The sequence below is a fragment of the Nannizzia gypsea genome, genomic scaffold (assembly GCF_000150975.2).
Source record: "Nannizzia gypsea CBS 118893 supercont1.4 genomic scaffold, whole genome shotgun sequence".
In the NCBI taxonomy this organism is placed as follows: Eukaryota; Fungi; Ascomycota; class Eurotiomycetes; order Onygenales; family Arthrodermataceae; genus Nannizzia; species Nannizzia gypsea.
In genome coordinates this window covers 2295501-2322207 of record NW_003345198.1, presented here as the reverse complement: position 1 = coordinate 2322207, position 26707 = coordinate 2295501, and the positions used below count along the sequence as shown (strand labels likewise).

Below are 26707 nucleotides of genomic sequence, written 5' to 3'. Positions count from 1 at the left end.
TTCTTCTTCGGCTGGTAAAATTTAGAGTTTATCGGAGCAACCTAGATCCGCTGATAAGATCAAGGCAAGATCTTATCAATCAGTTCCTCAAAAGCTTTTTTCAACTTGCATATTTTTATCCAAACGACAAGGCGAAGCAGCAAACAAGATGGATACATTAATGTTTCTAGTATATCAATAGAAAAGGCATTATACACAGCCATCTATCACTTTCCGAGCCCTTTGTAGCCCCTGACCTCGCCGCTACTGGCACGTTAGTGGAAAATATATAATCCGCCAATCAAATCGGCGCCATTTCAACTTCCCCGTCTCAACTTTTTTTCTTTCCCGAACAGACCGAAAATACATACTGCAACCAACGGCCAGCATTGAATATCGTCATTATAATGGCGTCGAATACAGTTTGTACAGCAGCCCGTATCCGCGTGGCCAGCTCTCAAATCCTCCGATCCATCACAAGCTCCCGCACATACGCAACGACCAGTCCGGAGTCATCAACCGGAGACGCAAAGCCTACAAACAGAAGGGCCCCGACGACATTCAAAGACAAGCTGAATAAAGGCCCATCATTCTCCGACTTTGTAGGCGGAGCAGCCGAAGCTCCTCTCTCTCCCGAAGAAGCATACGTTCTCAAAACCGCCCTTGTTGGCCCACCCGGCAAAAAGAAAGAAATTACCCGGCTCCCGTCGTGGCTGAAAACATCCATCCCAGACTCATCGTCATATAAGAAGATAAAGAACGATCTCCGAGGGCTAAACCTGCATACAGTCTGCGAGGAGGCCCGATGTCCGAACATTTCCGAGTGTTGGGGTGGAGGGTCCAAGGCGGCGGCAACAGCTACCATCATGCTGATGGGTGACACATGTACACGCGGATGCCGATTCTGCAGCGTGAAGACATCCCGTACTCCTCCTCCACTTGATCCGCATGAGCCAGAGAATACGGCAGAGGCACTATCGAGATGGGGACTAGGCTACGTTGTGCTCACGGCCGTGGACAGAGATGATCTGGCAGACTCTGGAGCAAGACATTTCGCTGAGACGGTACGACGAATCAAGAGCAAGGCACCTAATATCCTTGTTGAATGCCTTACTGGTGATTTCGACGGGAATCTGGACATGGTGTCGCTGATGGCCAAGTCTGGATTGGACGTGTTTGCGCATAACGTTGAGACTGTCGAGGCTTTGACGCCATTTGTTCGAGATAGACGAGCCGGATTCCAAAAGTCGCTCTCTGTCCTACGTGCGGCCAAGGCTGCGAATCCGGATCTTATTACGAAGACTAGTATGATGTTGGGACTCGGAGAGACTGAGGAGCAAGTTCTAGATGCGTTGAAACAGTTGCGTGCATCACAGGTTGACGTTGTTACGTTTGGCCAGTACATGAGGCCTACGAAGAGACATATGGCTGTCCACGAGTACGTGCGGCCTGATGTATTTGACATGTGGAAGGAAAAGGCCTTGGAGATGGGCTTCCTATACTGTGCCAGCGGCCCGTTGGTGAGAAGTAGTTACAAGGCTGGAGAGGCGTTTATCGAGAACGTGCTGAAGAAGAGAGCCAAGGAGAGAATTGGCGGTCCAGCAGAGAAAACAAAGGACGATGTGAAAGAGAAGAATGTTCTGTTGTAAGTTGAGCTTTTTTAGGAGTTGTATAGTAGCGCTTCAATCATCATGTACGTTTCTTTTGGATACCAAGCAGAGAAAACAATTTCTACTATGAGGGCCGCTCTGTTATGGTCAATCCTTTCATCGACGACTCGTCGACAGACTGTCTCGCAGTCAACGACTGGGCCTCCTGCTCGCTCAAACCGAGAAGGTACAAGATATCAGAGAGAGACTCTCCGTTCAGTTTCGTTGGTGCTTCCAACTGCACCATGCTCTTTGCACACCATGCAACTCCCAACCCCGCCTCCTTTAGCATAAGCAGATCATTAGCACCGTCACCTACCGCGAGAGTTTGAGACATATCTATGCCGTTCTTAAGTGCAAGAGCTCGAAGTAGCGAGCGTTTCTGCTTAGCGTCTACTATTGGATGATCGGGTGAGAGGGTGCCGGTGAGTGTCTGGGTGGTTTCATCGATTACGAGCTGGAATACGGAGTATTAATTAGTAAATGCAGGTACCAACTCAGCAAGCAAAGAAGCAAAATGGCACAAAGCGCAACAAACGAGGTGAGATGTACGTGGTTTGCAACTGCATAATCCAAGCCCAGTTGATCGGCGAGAAAGTCAGCGAGTGGCTGAAATCCACCACTGAGAACTGCGGTCTTGTATCCGAGCTTCTTGAGCGCGGCGCAAAGCTCTCGAGCGCCTGGAGAGATGGTAATGACGGACTTGAGCCTGTCGAACACATCTGCCGGCGTTCCCTTGAGTAGGGCTACTCTAGCTTTAAGGGACGCCTCGAAGTCGAGCTCGCCATTCATAGCACGGGCGGTTATATCCTACTCCCCATTAGCTCGCCAATATTTCATACCATTTGTCGTAATAGGGAACGCAATATTGTGTCAAAGACATACGGAGACCTCCTTCTCTACCCCGGTGACTCTGGCGATCTCGTCGATCACCTCCTGCTGGATGAGGGTGCTGTCCATGTCGAAGACAGCAAGGCGCTTGTATCGCCGCCAGACATTCTCCATCTGCAGGACGACCTCGACGTTCCAGGCTCGCTCAAACCTCCAGATGTTCTCATGTTTGCGCAGCTCGTCAAAGGAGAGATATTCACCGCTCGGTGGTGGTGTGATGGTGACCTCGACAACGCGGGGGTTTTCCTGCCTGTCAAGACATCTGTGGGAGCTAGACATGCGCCTGTACGGGTGCGAGATGCTCTCGATTGTCTGTATAAAGCTGGTCAGACACAGCTGGGAGACATGGCTGCCATAGAGAGCATCCAGAGGCAAGGATGGAGCAGTTGGCTCGAGGGGATCTTCAGCAGTAGGTAAATCAGCCGAGGAGTTTTTATTGCTGTTGACGTTGCTATTGATTCCGCCGGCATTGTTGCTCTTGTCGCCAATATAGAAGATGGTTGCAACTAGTTTTGGAGTGTCTGCTGGCAGGGAAGCAAGAGCATCGCCGAAGAGCGAGTGTACAACGCCGCTCTCCTTGACCTTGGGGTCCTCCAGGGTCCCCGAGATGGAGGCGCCAAGCTCCGGCTGGTAGGAAGGCGGGGAGCCCGCAGGCTTGTACTGCTGGTGATCGTGTATAAACGAGTGCGAGAGGGCACCATGGCGGAGACTGGGGCGGGTGCCACGAGGAGCTCTCTCCGACATCCTGACTGCTGTGACTCCTGGCTCCTACTGTCGTTTTCTCCTCGTCGATCTAAGTATATCTCTCTGTCAAATGTGCAGGAATGAGAGGATAGGGCCTATTCGGAGCAAAGGACGAAACGGGTAGCAGACGGCGATCGATGTTGCAGGCTGACTGCTCTCCCAAAGCTGAGAAGAACCCCCCAACTAGCCGCAAAACCTGCAACAAGGCCCAAAGACCAGCTCGTCTGTTCTCCCTGCCTTTTCTTTTCGCCTGGGATATCCGTATCTGCAGTGTCAGGTCTGTCGCAAGCTGCTCGAAGTATCGCAAGAAGCAAAAACGCCTAAAAAAATAAAAAAGAACTTACCAGAAGCAGGGGATCGGCTTAGATAAGAGATTAGATAAGGTGGAAATGCTTATGTGAGTAGTATTTTCTTACTAATGTGTTATTTTATCCTAGCCATGTGACCCATCTAACTTTCAGCCTCGGCCCACGCGGCCAACGCCGGTGAGAAGTGGCAGAAAAAAAAGGTTAACTTTGCAAAAAAGAATAACACGCTTTTGCAAAAAGCAAAAAAAGGAAAATTCGACGACATGGAAGTTGAAGCAACAGAAACAGCAGAAGAGAAAGCAGAAACAGAGAAGAAACAGAAACACACCAAGGGATGCAGAAGTTGATGGCCGACATGGATGCTGTTCTACGACCGTCGGTAGCCCAACACGAGGCCGCCACCTCATCTCTGCCACTCCTTTTGCGCTGCCTCGATTCCAAACGGTGAGTGGGAGCCTCCCTCTTCCTGCTGTCTGCCTACCGGATCCTTCGTGGCTGATGTACCTTTCAGCCGTGGACACTCGAACCAGTTCTATAACAAGCTCAGAAAGCTCTTCACGAGCCACGAACCACTTCTATGAATAGCATCTGGCGCTTCTGCCTCTGCCTCTCTTCCCTCTGCCTCTCACCTTCCAGCATCTCGCTGACTCAGGCCTGCAAAAGCAAGGAGAAAAAGCAACGAAAAAGCAAAAATGGGCCCTGGTCTAGCGTGGAGTCTTTAATGTGGATTGCGTGATAAGCAGCAGGCATGATCCCATCAGCCCCTGGCCCGGAAACACAAGGAGGAGCTCTGAAAAAAAGTCGAGATGTGAAAAAAAAAGAGCAGGATGAAGACGAGGTCCACGGCGAGCCGATGGTCCTTCATCTTGTCCCGCAAAAAAGAACGAGAAGGAGAAGGAGAAAGTGACAGCGGACTAGGGTCTGGGACTAGGCTGTGACTAGGTTTCGTCCTCGTTCTTCGGTTTCGTTCGTTTCGTCACTTTGGAGCATTCTGATGTGTTCGTATCAAAACCCTCGCTCCGGCGGTCTATATAGGACGGGTCTCCTCTCCATCTGGATCCTACTTTTTCTCTTTCTCTCCATCATCAACAAGCAATTAACGACAGAGCAAGACTCTCCTCTCTTCAAAACAATATCTTCAATTATATCCTTTCAGCAACAGCTAGTCTGGCTGATCTTCTTTGCTTCCGTACCAGTCCTCCTACTTCACCACACTTATAACAAATTCAACACCACCACAACCACCACAATGCCTGCCTCTGTCCACTCCAACGAACCAGTTGACGAGATTGTCGTCACCAAGGTTGTCGAGGGCTTCGCTGCTCCCGTCCAGGAACCCGTTTCTGCCCCAGCTGTTGATGCTCCAGCTGCTGTCGTTGACGGCCCAGTCGAGGCTGTCAAGGAGGTCACTGTTGTAGAGACCGCTCCCATTCTCGAGGTTGCTCCAGCCACCGTCCAGGAGGTCAACGATGTTGCCGCTGAGCCGGTCTCAGCTCCCGTCGTTACCGCCGACGAGATCTTCGAGAAGCCAGCTGCTCCTGCTCCTGTAGAGGATGCAAAGGAGAAGGAACTCGAGTCCGGATACGCCAGTGGCTCCGGTTCTGCTGTTGCCAACGAAGAACCCATCCCAGAGCTCATCTTCACCAAGCAGCATCTTCAATTCCTTAACCAGCGCCTCCAGTTCCTCGAGCCACAGGGTATGTTCTATTCTAAGACTACACCCTAATAGAAAAAAAGGAATTATATACTAACAGTGATCTTTAGACGTCCTTAAGTGGTGTGTTACCTCTCTGCCTGGTCTCTTCCAGTCAACCTCCTTTGGCTTGACCGGACTTGTCATTCTTGATATGCTCTCCAAGCTTGACATCCCCCGCCACCAGCAGGTAGACCTTATCTTCTTCGACACCCTGCACCACTTCCAGGAGACCATCGATCTCCGTGATGGAATTCAAAAGGACTACCCTCACCTCACTCTTCACGTTTACAAGCCCCAGGGCTGCAACGACGCCGCCGAGTTTGCCGCTAAGCACGGTGAGGAGCTGTGGAAAACCAATGATGAGCTGTACGACTGGCTCGCTAAGGTCGAGCCTGCTCAGCGCGCCTACCGCGAGCTCGGTGTCACTGCTATGCTTACCGGCCGTCGCCGCAGCCAGGGCGCTAAGCGCGGCAACATGGATATCATCGAGGTCGACGAGGCCGGTCTCATCAAGATCAACCCTCTCGCCAACTGGAACTTTGACCAGGTCAAGGACTACGTCAACCGCCGCAACCTCCGATACAACGTCCTTCTCGATCGCGGCTACAAGTCCGTCGGTGACTACCACTCCACCCAGCCCGTTGCTAAGGGAGAGGACGAGCGCTCCGGCCGATGGAAGGGCCAGGCTAAGACCGAGTGTGGTATCCACAACCCCCGATCCAAGTACGCCCAGTTCCTCATGGAACAAGAGCGAAAGAAGCAAGAGGAGGCCGTCAACGAGGCTCTCCAGGTCGTTGCCTAGTCTTGTTTTCTCATGCTTCTCTTTAATCACGCATTTACTTCCTTGCATATTATTCCCTTCATGTCCATATTCCCCCGATTCGTCTCATTTCCTATCGATGATACACTGAGTTCCCGGCGTTTAAGATTTCTTTGATTTTATTTCATTTTTCCTTTCGGTGCCTGCTCGCTCTCTTCGCCTGTCTGGAATTGGCGATCTTTTACATATTATCTATTACTTATACATACTTAGAATGTTCTTTAATCCACCAATGGAAAAGCATTTAAAAATCATTCTCGTCCGTCTTATATATATAACTATTAATTACAAGCAACTCTTGATCTCATCAAATCGCTTGTTTCTGCTTGAGGCTGATATCGGTGAAGGAAGAGACAAGACACCAAAATGACTGCGGACGATCGATCAAGCATTCTTCGTTGTACAGATCAGCGCCCTATCCATGGAGGTACTTCTCAGCAAGGACGCAGGTTCGCTCGAGTGACTCCTCGTCCGCTGGTCGAGCTGAGGAGGATTGATGTCCCATGTTCCCTGTACTTGGATGTAGAGTATAATTCCTGTGGCACCCCTGCAGCCTCTTACATATAACATCCCATCCTTTATTCCTCCACACTGCAATTATCCCACACGTCGGGCAGCAGGATGACAAACGATGAAATGAAATATGATATGAGATGTTCCAGATGCCAAATTACTCATTTCCAATGTAATAATGCTTCTTTTATTAGTTTTGTCTGCTTGAATGGGTACGAACTGACGTCTCCTCCTTAGGCCGGTCCAGTCACCATTTCGCCGACCTGCGCCATGCATGGAGTTTTGCAACCTTCGTTCTTTTTCCCAGGCTGATCAGGTCCCTATGATGTAGTAATTATCATTGGCTGTGTCTCACACATGGGATCTTTATATATTTCCCGTTTGCTGATCGGGGGCTGCAGAGGGCGAATAGGGGGTTTTGCAGCGACGCGAGCACCGCCAGCACCGCCAGCACCGCCAACTTGACGAACGAAGACGAAGCAAAACTGAGAAAAAGCAAGCATCTAGAGGATCTGGAAGAAGAAGAAGCAGACGAAGAAGAAGCTCTGACTCTTGACAGGCTGCACGATCGACACAGGCTACGGGAGAAGAGCGAGGGCAGACTGGCGCTGCATGCCTTGGATACGGAAGAGGCGAAGCCCGCTGGCTTGATCCTCTGGTCGCTTCTTATCCAGTGATGACTCGCGCAGTCAAAGAACCAGTCAATCAGTATATCTATGGTACCTATGAGTCTTTGCTGTGGACTGCGACGTAACCTGGCGAAGGCGAACGACTCGTATCGCAGTTCGTCTCTTGAGGCCCTGAGCATGCAAAAAAGCAAAGACGAAGACGAAGACGAAGACGTTCCGGGTCAGTCTGTATATTAATAGAACAGGCGACAGAACAGCGTTGCAGATGTAACCCTTATGTCTCGTTCTTCGTCTGCCTCTTCGTCTATCTGCTTCTTTTCTGCTGCTTGATGCTGGTGCAGCGACCAAAATCTACAGGGCAACAGGCGAACTTCAACCCCCAACATCCACGTACACCTCGTATCTGGATAGATGCAAAAACAACATTAACTACAAAAAGCACCCTGTCTTCCGTGCCTGATGCGCCCAGAGCTTGGCCTGCAAAGAAACTTGCTACCACCGCTGGCTTGTTTTTGCATCTTGGATTAGTTATAGGGCGATTTTTGCAAGTGACTCGGCATCCCTTGCGGACCGCAATCTTCGGCCTCCCTTCTCGCTCACATATGGAGACACACATGCTGGCAGCGAGCGACGCAGCTGAGCGAGGACGGACCGATGAACGGACATGCTGCCTGGCTGGGCGGATGCTTAACCTGCGTGTTCGCTTGGTATTTATATTCGGCCTGATGATGATTCCATCGAGCGTTGCATAGATAACGGGGCCCAGCAATCACAACTACGGCTTCACTCGAGGCAAGACAAGACGATTATCTCTGGGCAGCGATTCTGCGTTCCTTTCTTCCTTCCTGCACCCCGCGTGGCAGGGGGGAAGACAGACATGGAACCAAGATGGAGAGCCGGTGGGCATGGTGGACATGGAGCCTCTACGGGCCCGACTGTCTTGGAGATGGAACAGAAGTTTCAACAATTACTCGTTTCAATCTCCACCGAACCAGGTTGTAAGCTGGAGGGAGACGCAGACGAAGAGGACGAAGAGACGGTTCGTTTCACCTGCGCCTGGCAGGGAGCTCGATATATCGACACGAACTAATCTTCGTAATCCTTCCGGTGGATATCAGACTTCCTTCAAACGACACTCCGGACAACCTCCTGAAGAGCCATCTCGAACCTCGACCTGGACCACCTGTCTATAATAACGAACAATACGAGCATGTCGGGCTATGCTGGTCGTACTAGACGGTGCTTGACCATGCTGACTCTGTGGCAATGCTTAGTCTCGGATGATCGTCCACCTGTCTGCATCTCTAACCTTGATGAACCTGCATGCTCACCAGTGGCCTCCCTTCTTTTTTTCAACTCTTTCTCGTGGCCTCACTACGCTAGCCGTCGGCTTGCTTTGTATGTCAACGCCCAGGCTGTCGCCAATCCATGACCCATGTCCTATATTCCACTATTCTGGGGCCTCCTTGCCCATCATCGAAACAGGCGAAACACGAGCCTGCAGGGCCAACGTGAACATAAGTCGAACTAGTCGAACTTTTCCAGAAGGCCTCTCCCTTGTCTCTCTGCTCTCCATTTCCAGCCATGGACGAAGATCGCTGATGCGCCGACCCTTGGAGCGTGCGGAGATTAGCTCTTCCCGATGATCTTCTTCTCGATGATCCTCATATCTGACACTTACTTAACCTCCGACTCTCATTATTCTCCTCTTTCTCACTATCATGAAGTGCTATATATTCGCTACATATGTAGTTACGGGAGATACATATGCTTTCACCCGGGACGTGATAGGTTTCAGTCGACGGATACACCGGCTATGTACCAGATATCGGGAGGTCCCTCTTGCCTCTGTCCCGTGGGCTGTCTTCCATCTTCCCGTGGTTCATGGAGGGAGAAACGGTACTCCGTACAACCCCCAGCGAACCCGCTCATACCGTATTCCAAACCCCCTTTCCTTTCCCCTCCTCCATACTCCCGTATACATACTCCTTGCCCCGTATATGGCATGCCGACCGAAGCTTCCGATCCCATGTTCATGCTCCTCGCTCGTGAACCCCGGACAAATATCGATACTACTCTCAAGAACCGCCAGATGCATTTTAATCTCTGTTCTCATCAATCTTATACCTAACTTACTTATACTTCCTCGCAAACTCACTCCAGGTTTGACCAGGCTTGCCTGCTTCTCAGGCCGTGGGTCTTCCGATGCATTCTCCTGGTCCACTCCCGTCTTCTCTGCAAAATTCACCCCCTAAAGCGCTGAAGCATGACCTGAATATATTGATATTTTCACTTTCTCAACCTGGAAGATTGTTATCTGATTAGCGCTGACCTTCTTGATGAAGTTAGAAGTCTTGCCGCTTACTTTCGGTTTTTTAAACACTCTTTTTTGACCTTGCACGCTGTTGCCAGGGATAAGGGGTTGTTCAGCCACTTATTGAATGGTTTTTCTTACATATTTGGTTTATGAATATGCAACTGCGACGTTATCGCTGTGTCCGTTATCAGAGTTCTCACCGTCATCAAGGTTAGTTAAACTCGGTGAAAAGAGAGGAAAATGAAGCGAGATGGGGGGCCCAAATTGTTCCATACATATGCAGACAGGCGGCGTGTGTGGCAAAGGGCAATAATGAGCGGATGATATACAATGACAGATCATCTTCTCATCAGGCTCATTAGTTATCACCACTGTCTCTGCCTCTCTCTCTGCCTGCTTCTCCCTGCTGCGTCACGCCAAGATGGCTATCAGGATACCTTCGGGGAATCTCCTGCCCTTGACTTTGGTTAACGGCTATCCGCATCCACAGGTCCATAAAAATATAATCAACTCTGGACATGGAGCTCCCACTTAGAATGAAACCTGAGGCTCATTGATCGCCAGCCAAGGTACTTAAGCCCCCCGTTTTTGCCATCTTGCTCTGAAACTTAAGGGCCCCGTTATACTGCTGCCATGCCCAAATCAATTTAGTAGCACCCGCCCTCTCCATCTTACATCTTACTCTCCACAGAAGCTTGCTGGAACAGAGTCTCCGTAGTACGGGGTTGAAATAAGTATATGATTCATGGACCGTGCTTTTTGCCTTCGATTCCTATCGAGAGGATCTCGACTATCTGTTGACTTGATTGAACCCGGCTCGATTTTATCAAAGCATCAGACAAGCCAGATTTGAGCAGTCATTTCTGAACTCCGTTCGGACCTTGGCGCTCTTTATCTCTGGCCCCGTCAGGGTTCCCCAGGTTCATGTCAGGTTCAGTCTGGTTCAATATAGTCTGGTTCAAGTACTGGCTCAATCCAGGTTTTGGTCGGGTTCAAGCTGCCTGTTCCTAGCAAACCTTTCTGGCTGTCTTTGCCGTTAAACGGCCGGCACGCCGCAAGAACGCTGTCTTCTCCGTCCGTACATATATATGAAATATGCACTGAGGACTATCAATACCTTCCTTTTCAAGGGTATATGTATAACTGCATGCATACATCACAATATTGTTCCAACCCTGACCCTGACAACCCCCTTGCTTGGCTCGGTTCACCAGTTCTCGTGATATCCGACAGCATATATGATCGACTCCATGCCTAAACCCGAACGCACATCTCTCCCCCCAATATGTATACCCTGATGCCCACCCTTAAACCCCCCCTCCTCCTCCTCCTTTCGGTCACGGATGACCCTTGTTGGAAAAGGTCCATGATGAACCCCAGGTGATCGCCGAAGCTTACCATACCCGAATGCTTCGGCAAGTGTTCTATAGTGTTCGAACGGTGCTTCATGTTAGACATAGGGGGTGACGGGTATTTTGCACGTTCCCTTATCTAGTTAGCAGGCATCATTTGGGCGTGATGGACCGACATAGTTTCTTCCTATCTAGCCTTTTATGCGTGGCCATGCGCTGTTCCTTGCTGATATGACAGCATGTAGCATATCGTGGCGTTCTAACGTGGTAAAGGCGTTCTCAAGGATCTAGTGGCGGGGTTGGATCCTCTCGAAGAATGTTATAATGTATGTACATGCTGATGCTGACACAGATGCCCATGCACAACAGCCGAATGATGCCCATACCCTGTTAATCAGATATATTCGGTCCGTAATCGGAGAGATCTGGTGATCTCGAGGCTGATATGACGTTGAATCTGACATTTTGGCGTCTATCAAAGCTGATGTATGACGTACTGTAGATTGGTAGATTTGAGTATTTGCTAATATGTAAACATGATCGTATGTATTGCGTCCAAAGGGCAGTGGTAGGTAGAGGTACTTGATAAGAAGTACTTCTCCTCTTCACTCATGTCAACGCCATGCTGTCTGCTCTATAGAGCGGTCCCCTGACTGAGATATCAGCCTCCTTCAATGCTCCTCGGCTGCCTGCAAAAGGAAGACAAAGACAAGGCTTCCCAAGAGATCAGGCTTGAGATCTAACCTGGAGGAGCCGAACCCCAAGTTGTGTCTCCAGCCGAACCCGTTTTCCTTCCTACGGAGTAACCAAAAGTATGCCTATCCACCCAAGAGCTGCAAAGATGCCATCGCGTGCCGCGAATCCGCCGGTTTAGGATATTTCCTCGAGCTCGACACGTCGTCACCGTCGATTTGCCAGTAGCAAAGGAAAATGCAAAATGAAATAAATACCACTGCCTGGAGCTGACTTGCGGGAGGCTGAGCAGGGCTGAGGATACGTAGCCCGTTTGTGGATAATGTCCGGGTACCAGTCAAGATGCGAATCTCCAGCTGACAGAAAACACAGCCAGGACGTTAGAACGAGGAGAACTGCAAATAGCTCTGGCCCATGTCTGGTCTTCTTCTGCACCTCTTGTTCTCGTCGACTTTAAAAAGAATCCGAGCTGTTGACTCTTGCAATGCGTCCTGTCGCTAAGATGCCTGCATCGGGTAACTAAACACTGACGAAGAAGGCTGAAAAGTGCTTTTTCTGTATCTCATCATTTCGTTTGCTGCTGCAACATTACGAATCCTTGACTTCGTCTCGCAAGTCAAAGCGATTGGCTGGATGTTTCTCGCAACTGTTCATGTTGGCGTCTTGGTTGTTTGTTGGCTTGACGTCTGGATATCCTGATTAAGCGACTTTCTGCTGTTAGGTCAACGTCCAACTTCAACCACACCGCAAATCCTCACTTACAAGCCACGATAACTACCGACCTCCAAAGACAAGCTGGAAGATCTCTCCGCAATTGTTGCTCTTAAGGTGTTCAGGCCTTCCTACTCAGCATCCACCAGGAGGCGAATCGAAGCAAAAGTTGGCCGGCTAGCCGCCGTACTTCGCCTTAGTTACCTGCCAAATTCTCACCGCAACCTCTGCTCGCCGCTGTTATCCAGTCAATCTGGACCATTTCGGCGGCTTGACAACTAGATGGTATGGAGAATTTGAGCGTGGCCTCGATCTCAATTGGTCTCTTGGAGCTGCAGGCAGCGTCATTGCTGGATTGCGGGGTTCGGTGGATGGTTTATTCGACCAAGTGGAAGCTCTTCCGGTGGTCTGAGATGTCTCTGGTGGAAGATTCTCACCGATAGTGACGCTTTAGATGCAGTTCACCCATCTAGAAGCTAGATATCACCTCTCATCAACGTCAATGGCACATCAAAGGCCGAATCTACTGGTTCAATTGCCTGCAAGGAGCTCAACTGATGATGTAACATCCTCTCTTGCCTTGTGGAGAAAGTGGACTGTTCGATACGATATCAAATCGAAGACACAGATCACCCCTGTCCTTAAAGACGGCATCGTATCGATCTGTGTCGGCTTACGAGGATAGAGCCTGTCTTGAGCAGATAAGCCAAGAACCAGCTTGCAAGAGCACGGTAGACCCGTATGAAACACGAGCTACGGTGGCCTTCCAGCAGGGGACAACCCGTTTGCAACTTGCTCGTATCCATGTTGGTTGCAGGATGCCTCACGATAAGACACCAGCATGGAGAAACTAGAGACCAGATCGGCTCGGTCCAATAAGCGTGCAACTGATATACGGAGTCTGGTCTACGAAACGAGGACCGCCTCTTCTCTAGAAGCTCTAAGTGTTCTGCACGTAACAGGCGGATCCCGATGGTCAACTAGTTCATCCGAGAATGATTTGCACGACTTAGTTGACATCCCGACCGCCACTGGTTCGCGCATCAGGAAGCCCATCAAAAAAAGCAATGACAAGGGAGCAAGGGGTGGAAAGGCAAATCATGAAAAAGCAAAGAAAGCTACAAAAAAAGAAACGAAGGTCAAGTAAAAGAAGAAACAAGGAGGATCTCGCCGTGTTCCACGATCCGGGCCGAGTACAGCCAGTTAATCTGAGCATGAGCAGGGGCTCTTAATATTGCACGGAAGCTACGGAGCTCCTCGACGAGAATGCCGATGTGCCTAGTAAAGAAACCGCCTGAGCAAAGGCAGCACACTGCAGATGAAACGCAAATTAATCTCAACAGAGTATAACTTGGGGTTATCCACTTTAGCCATGTACTAAGTATAGGGAATATCCACCGGGAGCAAAATGCAGTATCGTACCCCAACCAATCCTTGTGCCGAAACAGGCAGCAAGAGAAGTGTATCAGATACGGCGACTCACTACCAATGTGAACTGGGACGTCGGCCCGATGGATGCACGCAGCCCAGAAAGAGCAGTAGGATAAGAAAACGGGGATCTGTCCAGCCGCCGTTGAGCGAAGCGAAGAGGATGGCAGTATAGACAGGGCTGGATGCATACCGAGCTAGTTCGTTCGGGAAGGGAGGGGTGTGTGGGAACGAAAAAAGATATGCAAGCTAGGGGCCTGAATATCTGAATAATCAAAGAGGCTCGAATACGATCCAGAACCAGAGGTTTTGAAACTGGTAACCCCTAGCAGATGGTTGATACTAAGGCTGTCAACTCTGATACTGCATGGCTGCATCTTGATCCCGATCGAGACAGCCCTCACCCCCGCTTCCGTTAATGCTCGACCTCCTAGCTAGCCAGATCATTGACACAGCCAAAGCACCACAGCTATGGCAAACCGGTGTTTGATATCGTTGGTTTAGAAGCAAAAATCTCCGTGTTGATACTGGTAGTTTGCGCCAGAGGACCCCGTGAGCACGATAGAACGACGGCTCGGTGAGCATGAAACGGCAGAAAAAGGCCTCGCCAAGACCTGTTGAAGCACGCCATCAATGGCTGACCTAAGGGGCAAGTGTCCTCATTTTATCGGGGGGCGTTAAGCCCTTGACGTCAGGGAGATATCTGATGTACTAGTGACTTCCCATTTGGGCTATGCGTGGCTATACAACGAAGTACCGGCTACACAGTGGATCGCCAGGGCCCGGCTACCAGCGTTTTACATTTGGCTCCCTACTCCATCTCCGGCATGGCTCTGCTGCTCCCTCCGCTCTGTGGCATCTTGCTGGCCTCTTCGACCTCCTCGTCCTGGCTTCATAAATACGGCCTCATCCTCCGCCTCTTCCTCGATCTTTTCTCTTCTTCTTCCACTCAGCATCACCTCGTCCTTCAGCAATCATCCTCATCTACTCTCCGCTCCTCCTCATACATCCTCTTTTTATAATTTCTCTCTCCGAAAAATCCTCTAATCTCCTCCATTCATCATGTCTAACCCTCCTCATGGTGGTGTCCTTAAGGACCTCTTCGCCAGAGATCTCCCCCGCCATGCTGAGCTCGCTGCTGAAGCCGAAACCCTGCCTGCCCTCACCCTTACTGAGCGTCAGATCTGTGATCTTGAGCTCATCCTCAACGGTGGCTTCTCTCCCCTGGAGGGCTTCATGAACGAGAAGGATTACAATGGGTATGTATTGCAATTCGAAACGAGAATATGCTACAGTGTATAATGTACTGACTGAAAGTTAAGTGTTTGCGCTGAGTCCCGTCTCACTGACGGCAACCTCTTCCCCATGCCAATCAACCTCGACGTCACTAAGGAGAACATCGAGGAGATGGGTATCAAGCCTGGTGCTCGTATCACTCTCCGTGACTTCCGTGATGAGAACAACCTTGCCATCATCACCGTCGAGGACGTCTACCAGCCTGACAAGTAAGCTTTGAAACACCCCATCGTCTTATCAGTAGATCTGATATTAGATCCCTGCTAACCCCTGCCAACAGGACGAAGGAAGGTGAACTTGTCTTCGGTGGAGACCCAGAGCACCCTGCTATCATCTACCTCAACAACACCACCAAGAACTTCTACGTCGGTGGTAAGCTTGAGGCCGTCAACAAACTCAACCACTACGATTATGTCGGTCTTCGATGTAAGCATTACCATTCTAACCGCCAACGTCCCGCAGCAACATAAGCTAATTATGATGAAGTCACTCCTGCTGAGCTCCGCGCTCATTTCGACAAGCTTGGCTGGACCAAGGTTGTCGCCTTCCAGACCCGTAACCCCATGCACAGAGCTCACCGTGAGCTGACTGTCCGCGCTGCTCGTGCCCGCCAGGCCAACGTTCTCATTCACCCAACTGTCGGTCTTACCAAGCCTGGTGACATTGATCACTTCACCCGTGTCCGTGTCTATGAGGCTCTTCTTCCCCGTTATCCCAACGGCATGGCCGCTCTCGGTCTCTTGCCCCTTGCCATGAGAATGGGTGGTCCTCGTGAGGCTCTCTGGCACGCTATCATTCGTAAGAACCACGGATGCACTCACTTCATTGTTGGCCGTGACCACGCTGGTCCAGGAAAGAACTCTGCTGGTCAGGAAATGTACGGCCCATACGACGCCCAGCACCTCGTTGAGAAGTACCGTGATGAGCTCGGTATCGAGGTCGTTGAGTTCCAGATGCTTACCTACCTCCCCGACTCTGATGAGTACCGTCCACATGACCAGGTTCCAGAGGGTACCAAGACTCTCAACATCTCCGGAACTGAGCTCCGCAAGCGTCTCCGTACCGGTGCCACTATCCCCGAATGGTTCTCATACCCCGAGGTTGTTAAGGTCCTCCGTGACTCCAACCCTCCTCGTGCCAAGCAGGGCTTCACCGTCTTCCTCACTGGTTACCTCAACTCTGGAAAGGCCGCTATCGCCCGTGCCCTCCAGGTTACCCTCAACCAGCAGGGAGGTCGCCCAGTCTCTCTCCTTCTCGGAGACACTGTCCGTCACGAACTCTCCTCTGAGCTCGGATTCTCCCGTGAAGACCGTGACAAGAACATTCAGCGTATTGCCTTCGTTGCCTCCGAGCTCACCAAGGCCGGTGCTGCCGTCATTGCTGCCCCCATTGCTCCCTATGCTCACTCCCGTGATGCTGCCCGCACTACCATCTCCAGCAAGGGCACCTTCTTCCTCATCCACGTTGCCACCTCCCTCGAGTATGCCGAGAAGACTGACAAGCGTGGTGTCTATGCCCGTGCTCGCCGTGGTGAGATCCAGGGCTTCACCGGTGTCGACGACCCATATGAGGCTCCCACCAACGCCGATCTCACCGTCGACATTGAGAAGCAGTCCGTCCGTTCCATTGTCCACGAGATCATTCTCATGCTCGAGTCCCAGGGCTACCTCGAGAGATCTTAAATGTATCTCTCTAGCCCTAATCCTTTTCGACCTATTTCTCTTCTTCCTCCACCCCTTATATCCCTCTAAACACCGCTATAGACTTCCTTTTTCCTTCCCTTTCCTCCTCCAACGGAGCTAGTATCCGTTGCCCGCCTATTCCCTCTACATATACCTATTGAAACCCAAAGAATGTACACATAACTTTAGTATTGCCTGGGGCTTTGATGTCGTACAATATGACATTTTGATGTGAATTGACATACGTGATGGCAATTGCGGTGTGGTGTTTGATTTCCTAGTGTTACTTTTTCATTTGTTGGACTCCTATTTTTCTTATGATAGACTTGCTTAAAAAATAGTTTGAATGAGAAACCATTACTTTTACATATTTATCCTCCTTCGTAGTAATCTTGTTGTCTTAAGACAGACACCTTTAGGTCAATTTTTGTTATGATAGTCTCTGAAAATCTATAGTTCGTCTTAAACGTATTATTTTATTCAAATCTGGTCCCTTGGACTACTTTGACTTGATAAGCTATGATGGGCTTTTTCTTGAATTTCAAAGAAGTTCCCCCCGATGGTGTGTAACGTTTATACAGCTGCATAAGTGCAATATTGCATATCAGCAGAAATAATTTCATAAAGCAGCGCCTTCCCAGCATGATCATCATCTTGTTACTCCAAGCTTCTTTCTACAAATCCCGTAATTATTCATCTTTCACACAAGCATAGATTTCCCCTGCTGATCGGTATCTCGCCCGTACATAAAGGCTTGTTTAGCACCCCTACCTCCAAAATATTCCGCCATTGCTGTATATATCTCAGACAAAATGAATCCCGGCCTTAGTCGGCCTTAGTTAGCTGCACGGTTAAACGTGAAGCCCTTGCCCGCTCGACCGACCGACCGACCGACCGACTGACCTTATCGACCTTGCTTCGGCCGGGAAGGAAGCTAAACTTTCCCTGGCCCAGAAAGGCGCAATGAGACTTTCAAGGGTCGGGCCTATGCATGAGAACACTCGGGCCTTTTTGTGATCACGACGTCCAGCTGCGAACTGACGTATCAGACGTCAATATATCTCGAGCTAGGTAGCCCCTGGCCTGGCAGCCTTCTTCCATGGATGTGGTTAGGTTCTGAGTGGCGATCTCCGCCTTCCAGAGGAACTGTTACTTGCAGGCGAGGGCGTTTCGCATTAATCGTTCTAGATCATCATGGCCTTGACAGCGTTTGATCGCCCGGTTCCGTTGGGGCCTTTTGTATCAGGTTTCCAAGGTGAATCATAGTGGTGCAAAACAAAGTTGTCTTAGGTTGGTATTTTGCATGATTCCTTTGAAACTGTTGCTGCTTATTTGTAAATATATACAAAGCCGACGCCCCCTGTGGGCACTTGCGGAAAAATGGCTTGGGTTCCCACTGTTTGAGATATTTGGAATCATGTATTTGTGAAGTTTAGATTTTTCATAGCTTATTCTGACTCGAAATGAAAAAATGAGAGGGGACCCTCAAGGCATGTATCAATGCGTGTTTTATTTGTTGTTTTCGAGGCGATGGTATCTGTCCATGTTACCAAATGCTTGGCCGGACAGAATTATCGTGCAAAGTTGGTTGAGATAGGTTATTGACAGCTGGAGGATTCTGTTGAGACCAGTTTACGCTGCCTTTCTCCCCTTCCTTTAGAGAGAAGTCGGACGATAGTCATTTAAATGCCAGTCTCAATTAACGATCATTTAGAAAACCCTCCAACCAGCGAAGCCGAGGATTGAAGAAATAGAAAGGCTAGAGCAATTTGTGTTTTCTGCGAGTCAACATTAGTAAAGTACTCAGTATACGAGATAATGGTAAGGTACATACAGTTATATTATTGCAAACCGGTGGTAGTTCGAACAGTACTCTTTAATGGCCGAGGCATGTAGTTCATGTCACACAGTAATGGCTGCTTTCTTCCATTTATATGGCTTTAAAGAGTAAGAGCCTTGAGGAGACAATGTTTTTTCGCTGAGATGGGAATGGTAAAGGGAATATAAATGACACAGCGAGTTCTAATTCGATGTAAGCTGTCGGATAGCAATATATGAGTAGTAGTGCAGTACCTCAGTGTTGATTGGCTCTACCAATTAGCCTCAATCAACTATGTCATATGTCACAATATTCCTACTAGCCAGTGAACAAGATATGGCGATATTTTGTTATGCACAGGGCTAGATAAAGCCCTCGTGTGGAGCGCCGCTTGGCTGGAGTTGGAGAAAATGGAGGCGGTGAATTGGATAATGGTAGGATGGCAAGTATGGGCACAATAGGACCATATTATCAGGTCGTCAGGCTCTTTTTATCCCCGTTTATAAAAGTACATACGGTGTCTTCAATGACCATATGATTTGCATGGTTACTTAGCTCGGGGCGACTGAGATCCGTGTTTTTGAGGTAAGAAGGCATTACCAACACTCAAGAGAAGTCTTAATGAGGGTATATTTTTGATTCCAGCGGATTTTTATCAAGTCTTGGTTGTCGACTATATGCCTCTTTAGGTACCTAGGTATCTTGTAGTTCTCGGTATTCATCGCACCATTCTGACATAATTGTACCAATATTGTTGGAGGTATCTCTGAGATTCACTAAAGCACCAACTTCTCATGAAATTTAACAGGCGTATTATCAAAATATTATCTGCCGGCTATCTTTCTGAGCGGCCGAAAAGCTGTAGAATGTCTGGAGTGGAAGATGTGAAGTTGAAGTTAAGACGTTGAAATAAGGACGCGATGCAAACAAGACAAACACAGCTCAACTTCTCTTTTTCCGACTTTACATCAGAAATTCTCATGGTGCTATCGACCAAAAAAAAAGCCAGCAGAAGAGGCGAGAGAGCGCAAGATGCTGTCTTCACGGCTAAGCACACAGCGGATACCGCGCTTAATAAGGCTTCGGCCTCCAAATACCATTACTCGCTTCTTCAATCCGCGCCCATTTACCAGCAACTCACAACTGCTTCTCATCACCACGCCCGCGAACAGACCGCAGCTCCCGTTCCTTTATACCTCCTCAGCCTCCAGACACCTTCTATTCCCTGGCAGAGCACTGAATGCGGTGACTCTTGGTCGTCATGTAACGCGATTGATAAGTACCGAACGGCGAAGGAGGATTACCAATGGCATAAAGATTGGTTTGACAGTTTACGCGGTTATTCTACTCCTATACATTGCGCAACAGGGTCTCTACCAAGAAACTATAGAGCGGATGTTCCCCACACCTCCCGAGTGGTCCTGGAAGAGCAGATGGTATCTACGGACTGCAAAGGCTCTGCAGTCCCCTGAGAAAATGGGACGGGTGGCTACCAGCTGGCCTGGGGTTGGAAGTTACTACAGAGAGCTGTTAACTCGATTAGAGGATCCTGAAATTGATGGCAAAGGATTGAAAGAGCAGATTATTAATGCAGGAGAAGGGGAGGCCATTCTTATTGATGAAGTAGGCAGGGCAGGATATGACATAGACGGGATGAGCGAGCCTTGGAAGAAGGGCTACTTTGACTGTCTGATGGGAGCCGCTGAGACGGCAGAGAAACTTGATGGGTGGCTAGAAGATACGGTAACACACGTTGCCTCTCCGCCGGAATACGTTATAGGCCCATCAAATCCACGACCAAAAGAGGGACCCAAAGGCTCAATTGCTCCGCTTGAGGAGAACTGTGTACCAGCATATCAAAGTCCATCGGTTTTTTATATGAAGATTTTGACCACCAAGGGATTCCAAACCAATCAGAAACTCGATGCTGCCCTTGCGTACGCTGACTGGCTTGATTATAAGGGGCTGAAGGACACTGCTGGCGAAGTCTACCGTTGGGCCATGGATATTGCTGTCGAAGGTCTCAATGTTGACCCCCAAAAAGTCGTGGATATGAAGACTGGCATCATAAAAGACGGGGGGGATAAGCATGTGACAGAGAATCTACTTCGAACTTCAAAGGCAATGGGAGTTCATCAAGCACGCGTCGGTGATTTATCATCGGCTCTGGCCGTTTTCCTTTCCGTGCTTAAGTGCCGACGCAATGTGACAGCATCCGAAGACTCACTCCCAAAGGTTATCAACTCAACGCCGAATAGGCCAAAGACGAAGAAAGATGATATACTGACCGCCATCACCTCGGCTATCTCCCCACCGCCATATCCAATTCCAGTACGGACAGGAAATGAACCTCCCATGCGCTCCCAGTCAGCTGTCTGTGAAGAAGCAGGTTTGATGGTATATATCGGTGAGATTATCTACGCTTCTTCGTCTCAGGAGGCCGGCCTATCATGGACCCGGGATGCCGTTGACCAGGCCGAGATATCCCTTCTTCAACTTGACGAAAAGCAAGAACAGAAACGTCTAGCAGCATCACCGAGTCACGGAATGCAGTATCAATCTACAGAAGAACAATGCCAGCACTGCCTCCGGTCCGGCTTGAAGAACTGGAGGCAGATGATCCGCGCCCTGGTGGTCAAGGCTGAAGATGAGGAGCTCAAGGCCATGGACGAAGCTAACAATTACTGGTTTGGCCGTGGGCCAAGGAAAGTTGCTGAGAAGCAAGTACAGCGGCGCCGATGGGAGGCGGAGGAGATGATACTGGATGACCGTGCAAAGCGAATCCAGCGTCTCATCGGGGACGATGGGCTTCCTGCTCTTACTTCTGGGGAGAGGATGTATTTTGGCTAAGCATTAGGTATGCATGCATGGCAGGTTCTGTATGATATGATATATTGTCTCGGGGTAGTTTGGAGTTTTTGATTGTATGTACATATGAACGATCTACCTATAATATAATGTTTGGCGCATATGCCTGTCATAATACATTCTTACTGCCCTAGGGTATCTGCCATACATGTCGGGAGAATACATAGCGAGATACCCCTTTCCATGACTCGGCTACGATGGAATCAAGATCTCATACCCCCTGTCGGCTCTGACTCGTATATATTTAGTTCTGGGCGACAGGGTACGGGCACAGGCGGAGATGAACGCCCACCAAGCACAAAGTGGGAGATCATCTTTTGCAGACTGTTTACGGAGTAAGATGAAAAGAAACCCCCTGATGCATAAGCCAGGAATAGATATGTATCAAACCATCAGGAAACGTGTGGCAGTATACGAGCAATCCCTTCACAATGCTGAATATGTATAAGGCTTCATCCCGGAGAATTGCAATACATGAAACGGACAAGAAATAATGAAATGATCTATCTTTTCAATTAATTTATGGAAGAAGTGTGTATATGCATAGATATGGCGCAGTGGCTATATACAGTTGGTATTATATGCAGGATGCACAGAGAAAGAAGGTTGTAACAAAGAAGTCGGCAGTTAAAAAGGGTAGTCAATATCTAGAGCGTAAACAAGATCAAGGAGCGGTATATGAGAAAGAATTATGAGCAGCCAAAAGGGGGAGAAGGTTCCGTAATGACGAAGAAATAATAGAGTCAAAAGAGATTTACCGAAGGGGAATTTTTGGTATCTTTGGTCAGGCGAAAGATGGAGATATAAGAGAAAAGAATAAAGAAGCTAGAGCCCAGCCCGCAAGTTCTTGAAAGGCAAGCTACATCAATGCAGCAATAAATACAGCCACCGTCACCTGGACCCGGACCGTCTAATCGTGATTTGCATTTTTGCCGCCAACAACAACTCCTTGTGCCCCTCTCTCGAAGAACGTGATGGAGAGGGTATCAAAACTCAAAATGAACGTGTCGGTGCCGTATTCGAGCTGAACCGGCTTGAAAGCGAGAATACCGTTTTCTGACCCAACGGGACGTCGGAGTGCATCTTGGATAGCGTTGTGAGCTGCATCGGCAGCGCTGAATAGCTCAGTCTTCTCGAAGATGTAAAGGATTGCTATCCGAGCGAAGTCCAGCATGTTCTGGGATGGGTTGACGGTTGTTGGCGGAGAGGTGGGAGTAGAGGTTGTTGAGGTTGAAGTACGAGTAGAAGTAGGAGGCGAAGTAGATCTAGATGAGCTGCGTGTAGTTGTCGCAGTACCAGTGGGAGAAGATGTGCCGGTAGTCGTAGGCGATGGTGTCCTGGTAGGCCTGCGAGTGGGTGTTGTATGAATCGTGGCAGTAGTGGTTGGAATAAGGCCCTGCGGAGCCCGGCCAGCAACATTAGCCTTTACAGCACGGCGGCGAGCTGGGAGTACATATTCAAGCGTCATGGCATCCTTGGCGGGATCCTTGGGCATAGGGAGTCCTCTCTTTTGGTTTCGACCGTTGAAGGTAACCAGGGCATTTTCCGTGGTGCAAGCAACATTCTCAGTTTCAAAGAGGTGGATTATTTTTGCAACGTCAAGCGGTATTTCGAAGCTCTCGAGGGAGTTCTGGAGGAGTCTTGGAATTGCGCTGCCAACGATGGCATCGTGACGAAGCTTGCGGTTATCTTTCAGGTCGGCGATAACACAGTCTCGGTCGGTAAGAACGCCGCAAGTACTGCCTCTGTAGCCCTCAGGGCAGACACAGCTGCAGGTGCCTGGAGTGCCGATGCTCATACCTCCATTCTTGCAAGGGGCCTGGAGCTCGCAGCTGGTTTCGGGGGTAGGCGAATGGTTGCGTGGTTTGCCAGCAACCGCAAGTGGAATGGTGATTATACCAGCAAACAAGAGAACGAGTCCGATGCAGAAGACAATGAGAGCTGGTGCAGGCAAACCGCAGAACCGGCGTCTGGTCTGAGGAACGTCAACCTCGTTACTCTTGCCCTTGGAGTCATCGCCAGGATGACCAGAGTTGGGGCCGGGAGTCTGGACGCCTGGTGGAGGGAACGAATCGAGCATATCAGCGATCGAACCAGAGTATACACGGTCTTTATTCTTGCTTTCAGGATTTGCACTCTTCATTTCAAAGACACCCGCTGGAGCTTTGCTGGCTGTCTTGCCGCGGTCGAGGTTTGATGCCAACTTAGTCGCCCGGCGGATTAGATCTGGCAAGCTGGTCAGACTGCTTCGGACCTCTTTCTCTTTCGCTTCAAGGTTCAGGCCAGGAGGTGCTAGGTCGCTAAACTGCGAAACTCTGCGTCCAAGTGAGCGTGAGCCGCCGAGCTCAACGTCTCTGAACTCGGAGTCATTAGTAGACTGTTTGTGTATTATGGGCACTTCGTCGCCTTCAGGTTCCTCTTGATCATCAATCGACTCGACAGAAGAGTGAGAGTTTGCGCGCAGCCGGCTTGGCCGTAGCTGGCCGCTAGGGTTGTGGAACGATGGCGGTATGTGGTGGTCGGGAATGTTTGCACGCAGAGACGGGTTGATGGCTATGCCAATTGTGCCACTTGAGGTGACGCTGCCAGCCTCCGATGGAACACCAATAGATCTTTCACTCATGGTACGGTTGTGCATCGAAGGTGGATCGTTTCTGGTAATGTTAATCGTCCGCAGCTCGCCTGTGCCTGTCTTTCCCAGGCTGATCTGTCTCGCAAGGCTGGAGGTAGGTCGAGAACCGGCTGGCGGCTCAAGGTTGCCTTTCATTCTCGTGCGAAGAGCCGACTTAGCCTTGAGAGCCTGCGCCATCTCGTCTTCGTTGTAAGCTGAGGACCCGCCGTCAGTACCATGGCCTGTTTCAGGCATTTCCTCGTACTTAAGATCGACAGTTTCAAACGGAGCTGAGCCCCAACTGGATGGAATCACTTTGCTCGACGCGAAGGATTTGACATTCCTCTGGACAGGAGATGGAAATTCTTCTGGAATTGGGGAAACAGACGATCCCATTGGGTAGAAATTTGCTTGCGGGTCACGGCGGCTTCCTTGAGATGGGTTGGTGTTGGACCGTCGAGCAGGAGCTGGATGAGCAAGGAGCTGGCCATGATGAGAGTGGTCGTTAGATGGAACTGGAAGAGCTGTGGTGTTGTAGTCTGAGCCGTGAGAATAAGATGGCTGCTGGGGTGAGGAAGTACCAGAAGTAGTACCGTGGTAAGGATTCGATGGAGGATACCGTCTGCCTCGGGAGTCGTTAAGAAAGGTATCAACGGCACTGGGCTGGCGCGCAGCCCGCTGCAAAGCCGCTTGTGCCTGCGCCTGCGCCTCTGCCATCTCCTTAGCATAGGGATTGGTGTTCCTGCGCGGCCGGGTCATGGCTGCAGGATCCTGGACGACAGACCGTTTGGCTCCATGGCTCTGCTGGCTACCCGTAGCAACAGGAGGAGGCCGTCTGCCGTTGCCCGAGAGACTCCTTCCTACCATCTCATGCTCCTCTTCCATTTGCTGCCGGGCCTTCTCTCTAGCTCTACGGACAGAGCCCTTTCTGCCAACATCGTCGGCTCGATTGTCATCAGCCATGGCCAATTGTTAGATCTCTGGCTATGGGTCGGCAAGCAGTGAACCGGGGGGTCTTCCTTTGGGTGTATAAGAAAATAATCTGTGTTGACTTAGATCGTAGCTATTTTTCTGGAGCGGTGGGGGTTGTTGGATACCGGCCACAGGCCAGACAACTATACTCCGTACCCTAATCTCCAATGGAGAGGTAAGCAAAGTAATAATAAAGTAGCTGGATAGCGACCAGGATATCAGCAAGATTGGCTCCGGTGATGAAGGAGCGAAGGGTCAAGAATAACGAAATTTCGAGTTGCCCTGCCAGCGCGAGCAGGCCAGCCAGTCAAGCAAGTCAACCGCAGGTTGATATCCGCTAACAAGACAATATCCCGAATCTCCGGAAGAGCCGCTGGCCCGTAACTAGAAGACAGAGAAAGAAAGCTGAGCAGTTGAAAGAGGAGAAGAGAATCTATCTCAAGCAGAGGATGAGGGGGTTAAGAATGAAGAGAACGGGAGAAAGAGAAGAGAGAAGAAGAACTCTTCTGAAGCGAGCGGTCGGTTTGAAGGGGAAAATGATTGCCCATAACCATGTTAGCCATGTTAGCCGGCCTTTACCTGGATTCCCTGGGTTAGGTCCTAGGGCGTCTCAAGTCTCCTCAGGGCATCGATATCGTCAAAAAGACCTAATTTAGTTCTGAAACAGCAGTAGACCAGGGCTGAGGACGGGCAAGGACGGGGATGCCACCACCGAATTCAACCCTCCCACGGGCAACAGCACCCACCGATCCATCCTCATCCACCTATCCATGTTTAAGCCGCGGCACCACGCGGTGGGAAGAGGGTGTGGGTGCCCGCTCCTCTGCAAGTGTAACAAGTGTTCACAGCCTGAGGTCATTTGTGGATGGGATGAATGCGAGGGATGCGAGATCTAAATGCCGTCCTGTAAGTTTGGGTTCCGACATGCCATGCCATGGAAAAAGCCCAAGGAAAAAGGAATATATATCAAATGGCAAAAGTGCAAAAAAGAAAGGGTAGCGAGCAGCAGCAGCAACAGAAGAAAGACGAGGATGGGGACGATCTCCACTGCTTCGATGCTTCAGGGTTTGCCCAAATACGGACCAACGCCGACTCCACCGAAGCAAAGAGTGCACATCTTTTCTGCATATATTTCCTGCGTCCGAGGGCATGATCGTAACAAGCAGTCTCACCCTGTAAGAGGCGAACCAGGGGGAGGCTAAGTATGCCGTTGTTTAAATAGCAGCTGTCGAACGCATTTGCAGTCAAAAGTATCCCGTTGAGTCGATTCCTCATGAACTGTTCAAACAGTCGGAAGAACGAGAGATGAACCATCCATGAACCCTGGCGGTCACCGGTTCGGTTCGTCTTGGGCTTTCAAAGCTCGGCCATGTTCTCATATTATTATTATTATGTGCGTAAGATCATCCGGGGGTCGGGTCGTTGCCAGGTAGACCAACGAGAAACGCTGCCATAGCGACGACGTTGGTGAACAGGGCGAGGGAGCCGGAAAAAGGGGACCTCGACTCGAAATATATTAATGAAAAAAACCGGACAGGTTGGTTGGTAACCCGGAATACCATCATCTCCGGTGTATATATATTTTCCTAGACAGTAACAGTAGCAGAGCTGTTACACATCCAGGCCCCAACTATCAGCGCATTATACGCAACTAAGCTCCCGTTGCCTAGGGAGCTGGGTGGTGGATTAAGACACTAAAGGGCCGCCATCAGCAGTTCTTTTTTCGTCT

General features: G+C 49.9%; 11 protein-coding genes across 11 annotated transcripts; 6 read left to right on the top strand and 5 right to left on the bottom strand.

Annotated features, from left to right (window-relative positions):
- Positions 1-386: 386 nt before the first annotated feature.
- Positions 387-1628, top strand: MGYG_05569 (lipoyl synthase; the record flags this gene model as incomplete). The annotated part of the gene is made up of 1 exon (XM_003172936.1): positions 387-1628. The coding sequence occupies one exon, from the start codon at positions 387-389 to the stop codon at positions 1626-1628; it is 1242 nt and encodes a 413-aa protein (XP_003172984.1).
- Positions 1629-1713: 85 nt separating this feature from the next.
- On the bottom strand, positions 1714-3263 carry MGYG_05568 (phosphoserine phosphatase; the record flags this gene model as incomplete). The annotated part of the gene is made up of 3 exons (XM_003172935.1): positions 1714-2085; positions 2181-2438; positions 2514-3263. The coding sequence occupies 3 exons, from the start codon at positions 3261-3263 to the stop codon at positions 1714-1716; spliced, it is 1380 nt and encodes a 459-aa protein (XP_003172983.1).
- Positions 3264-3652: 389 nt separating this feature from the next.
- MGYG_05567 (hypothetical protein) lies at positions 3653-4307 on the top strand (the record flags this gene model as incomplete). The annotated part of the gene is made up of 4 exons (XM_003172934.1): positions 3653-3660; positions 3701-3748; positions 3790-4015; positions 4224-4307. 4 exons carry the CDS (start codon positions 3653-3655, stop codon positions 4305-4307), a joined length of 366 nt encoding a protein of 121 aa, XP_003172982.1.
- A 513-nt stretch (positions 4308-4820) lies between these two features.
- MGYG_05566 (phosphoadenosine phosphosulfate reductase) lies at positions 4821-6069 on the top strand (the record flags this gene model as incomplete). The annotated part of the gene is made up of 2 exons (XM_003172933.1): positions 4821-5268; positions 5336-6069. The coding sequence occupies 2 exons, from the start codon at positions 4821-4823 to the stop codon at positions 6067-6069; spliced, it is 1182 nt and encodes a 393-aa protein (XP_003172981.1).
- A 1762-nt stretch (positions 6070-7831) lies between these two features.
- Positions 7832-8465, top strand: MGYG_05565 (hypothetical protein; the record flags this gene model as incomplete). The annotated part of the gene is made up of 3 exons (XM_003172932.1): positions 7832-7936; positions 7982-8268; positions 8348-8465. 3 exons carry the CDS (start codon positions 7832-7834, stop codon positions 8463-8465), a joined length of 510 nt encoding a protein of 169 aa, XP_003172980.1.
- Positions 8466-8756: 291 nt separating this feature from the next.
- Positions 8757-9260, bottom strand: MGYG_05564 (hypothetical protein; the record flags this gene model as incomplete). The annotated part of the gene is made up of 2 exons (XM_003172931.1): positions 8757-8841; positions 9052-9260. The coding sequence occupies 2 exons, from the start codon at positions 9258-9260 to the stop codon at positions 8757-8759; spliced, it is 294 nt and encodes a 97-aa protein (XP_003172979.1).
- Positions 9261-10753: 1493 nt separating this feature from the next.
- Positions 10754-11362, bottom strand: MGYG_05563 (hypothetical protein; the record flags this gene model as incomplete). The annotated part of the gene is made up of 2 exons (XM_003172930.1): positions 10754-10970; positions 11247-11362. 2 exons carry the CDS (start codon positions 11360-11362, stop codon positions 10754-10756), a joined length of 333 nt encoding a protein of 110 aa, XP_003172978.1.
- Positions 11363-12179: 817 nt separating this feature from the next.
- Positions 12180-13108, bottom strand: MGYG_05562 (hypothetical protein; the record flags this gene model as incomplete). Its single annotated transcript, XM_003172929.1, has 4 exons — positions 12180-12286; positions 12507-12580; positions 12740-12771; positions 12980-13108. The coding sequence occupies 4 exons, from the start codon at positions 13106-13108 to the stop codon at positions 12180-12182; spliced, it is 342 nt and encodes a 113-aa protein (XP_003172977.1).
- Positions 13109-14792: 1684 nt separating this feature from the next.
- MGYG_05561 (sulfate adenylyltransferase) lies at positions 14793-16708 on the top strand (the record flags this gene model as incomplete). Its single annotated transcript, XM_003172928.1, has 4 exons — positions 14793-14989; positions 15053-15235; positions 15307-15452; positions 15513-16708. The coding sequence occupies 4 exons, from the start codon at positions 14793-14795 to the stop codon at positions 16706-16708; spliced, it is 1722 nt and encodes a 573-aa protein (XP_003172976.1).
- A 2851-nt stretch (positions 16709-19559) lies between these two features.
- MGYG_05560 (hypothetical protein) lies at positions 19560-21377 on the top strand (the record flags this gene model as incomplete). Its single annotated transcript, XM_003172927.1, has 1 exon — positions 19560-21377. One exon carries the CDS (start codon positions 19560-19562, stop codon positions 21375-21377), a length of 1818 nt encoding a protein of 605 aa, XP_003172975.1.
- Positions 21378-22305: 928 nt separating this feature from the next.
- MGYG_05559 (hypothetical protein) lies at positions 22306-24969 on the bottom strand (the record flags this gene model as incomplete). Its single annotated transcript, XM_003172926.1, has 1 exon — positions 22306-24969. The coding sequence occupies one exon, from the start codon at positions 24967-24969 to the stop codon at positions 22306-22308; it is 2664 nt and encodes an 887-aa protein (XP_003172974.1).
- Between the last annotated feature and the right edge of the window lie 1738 nt (positions 24970-26707).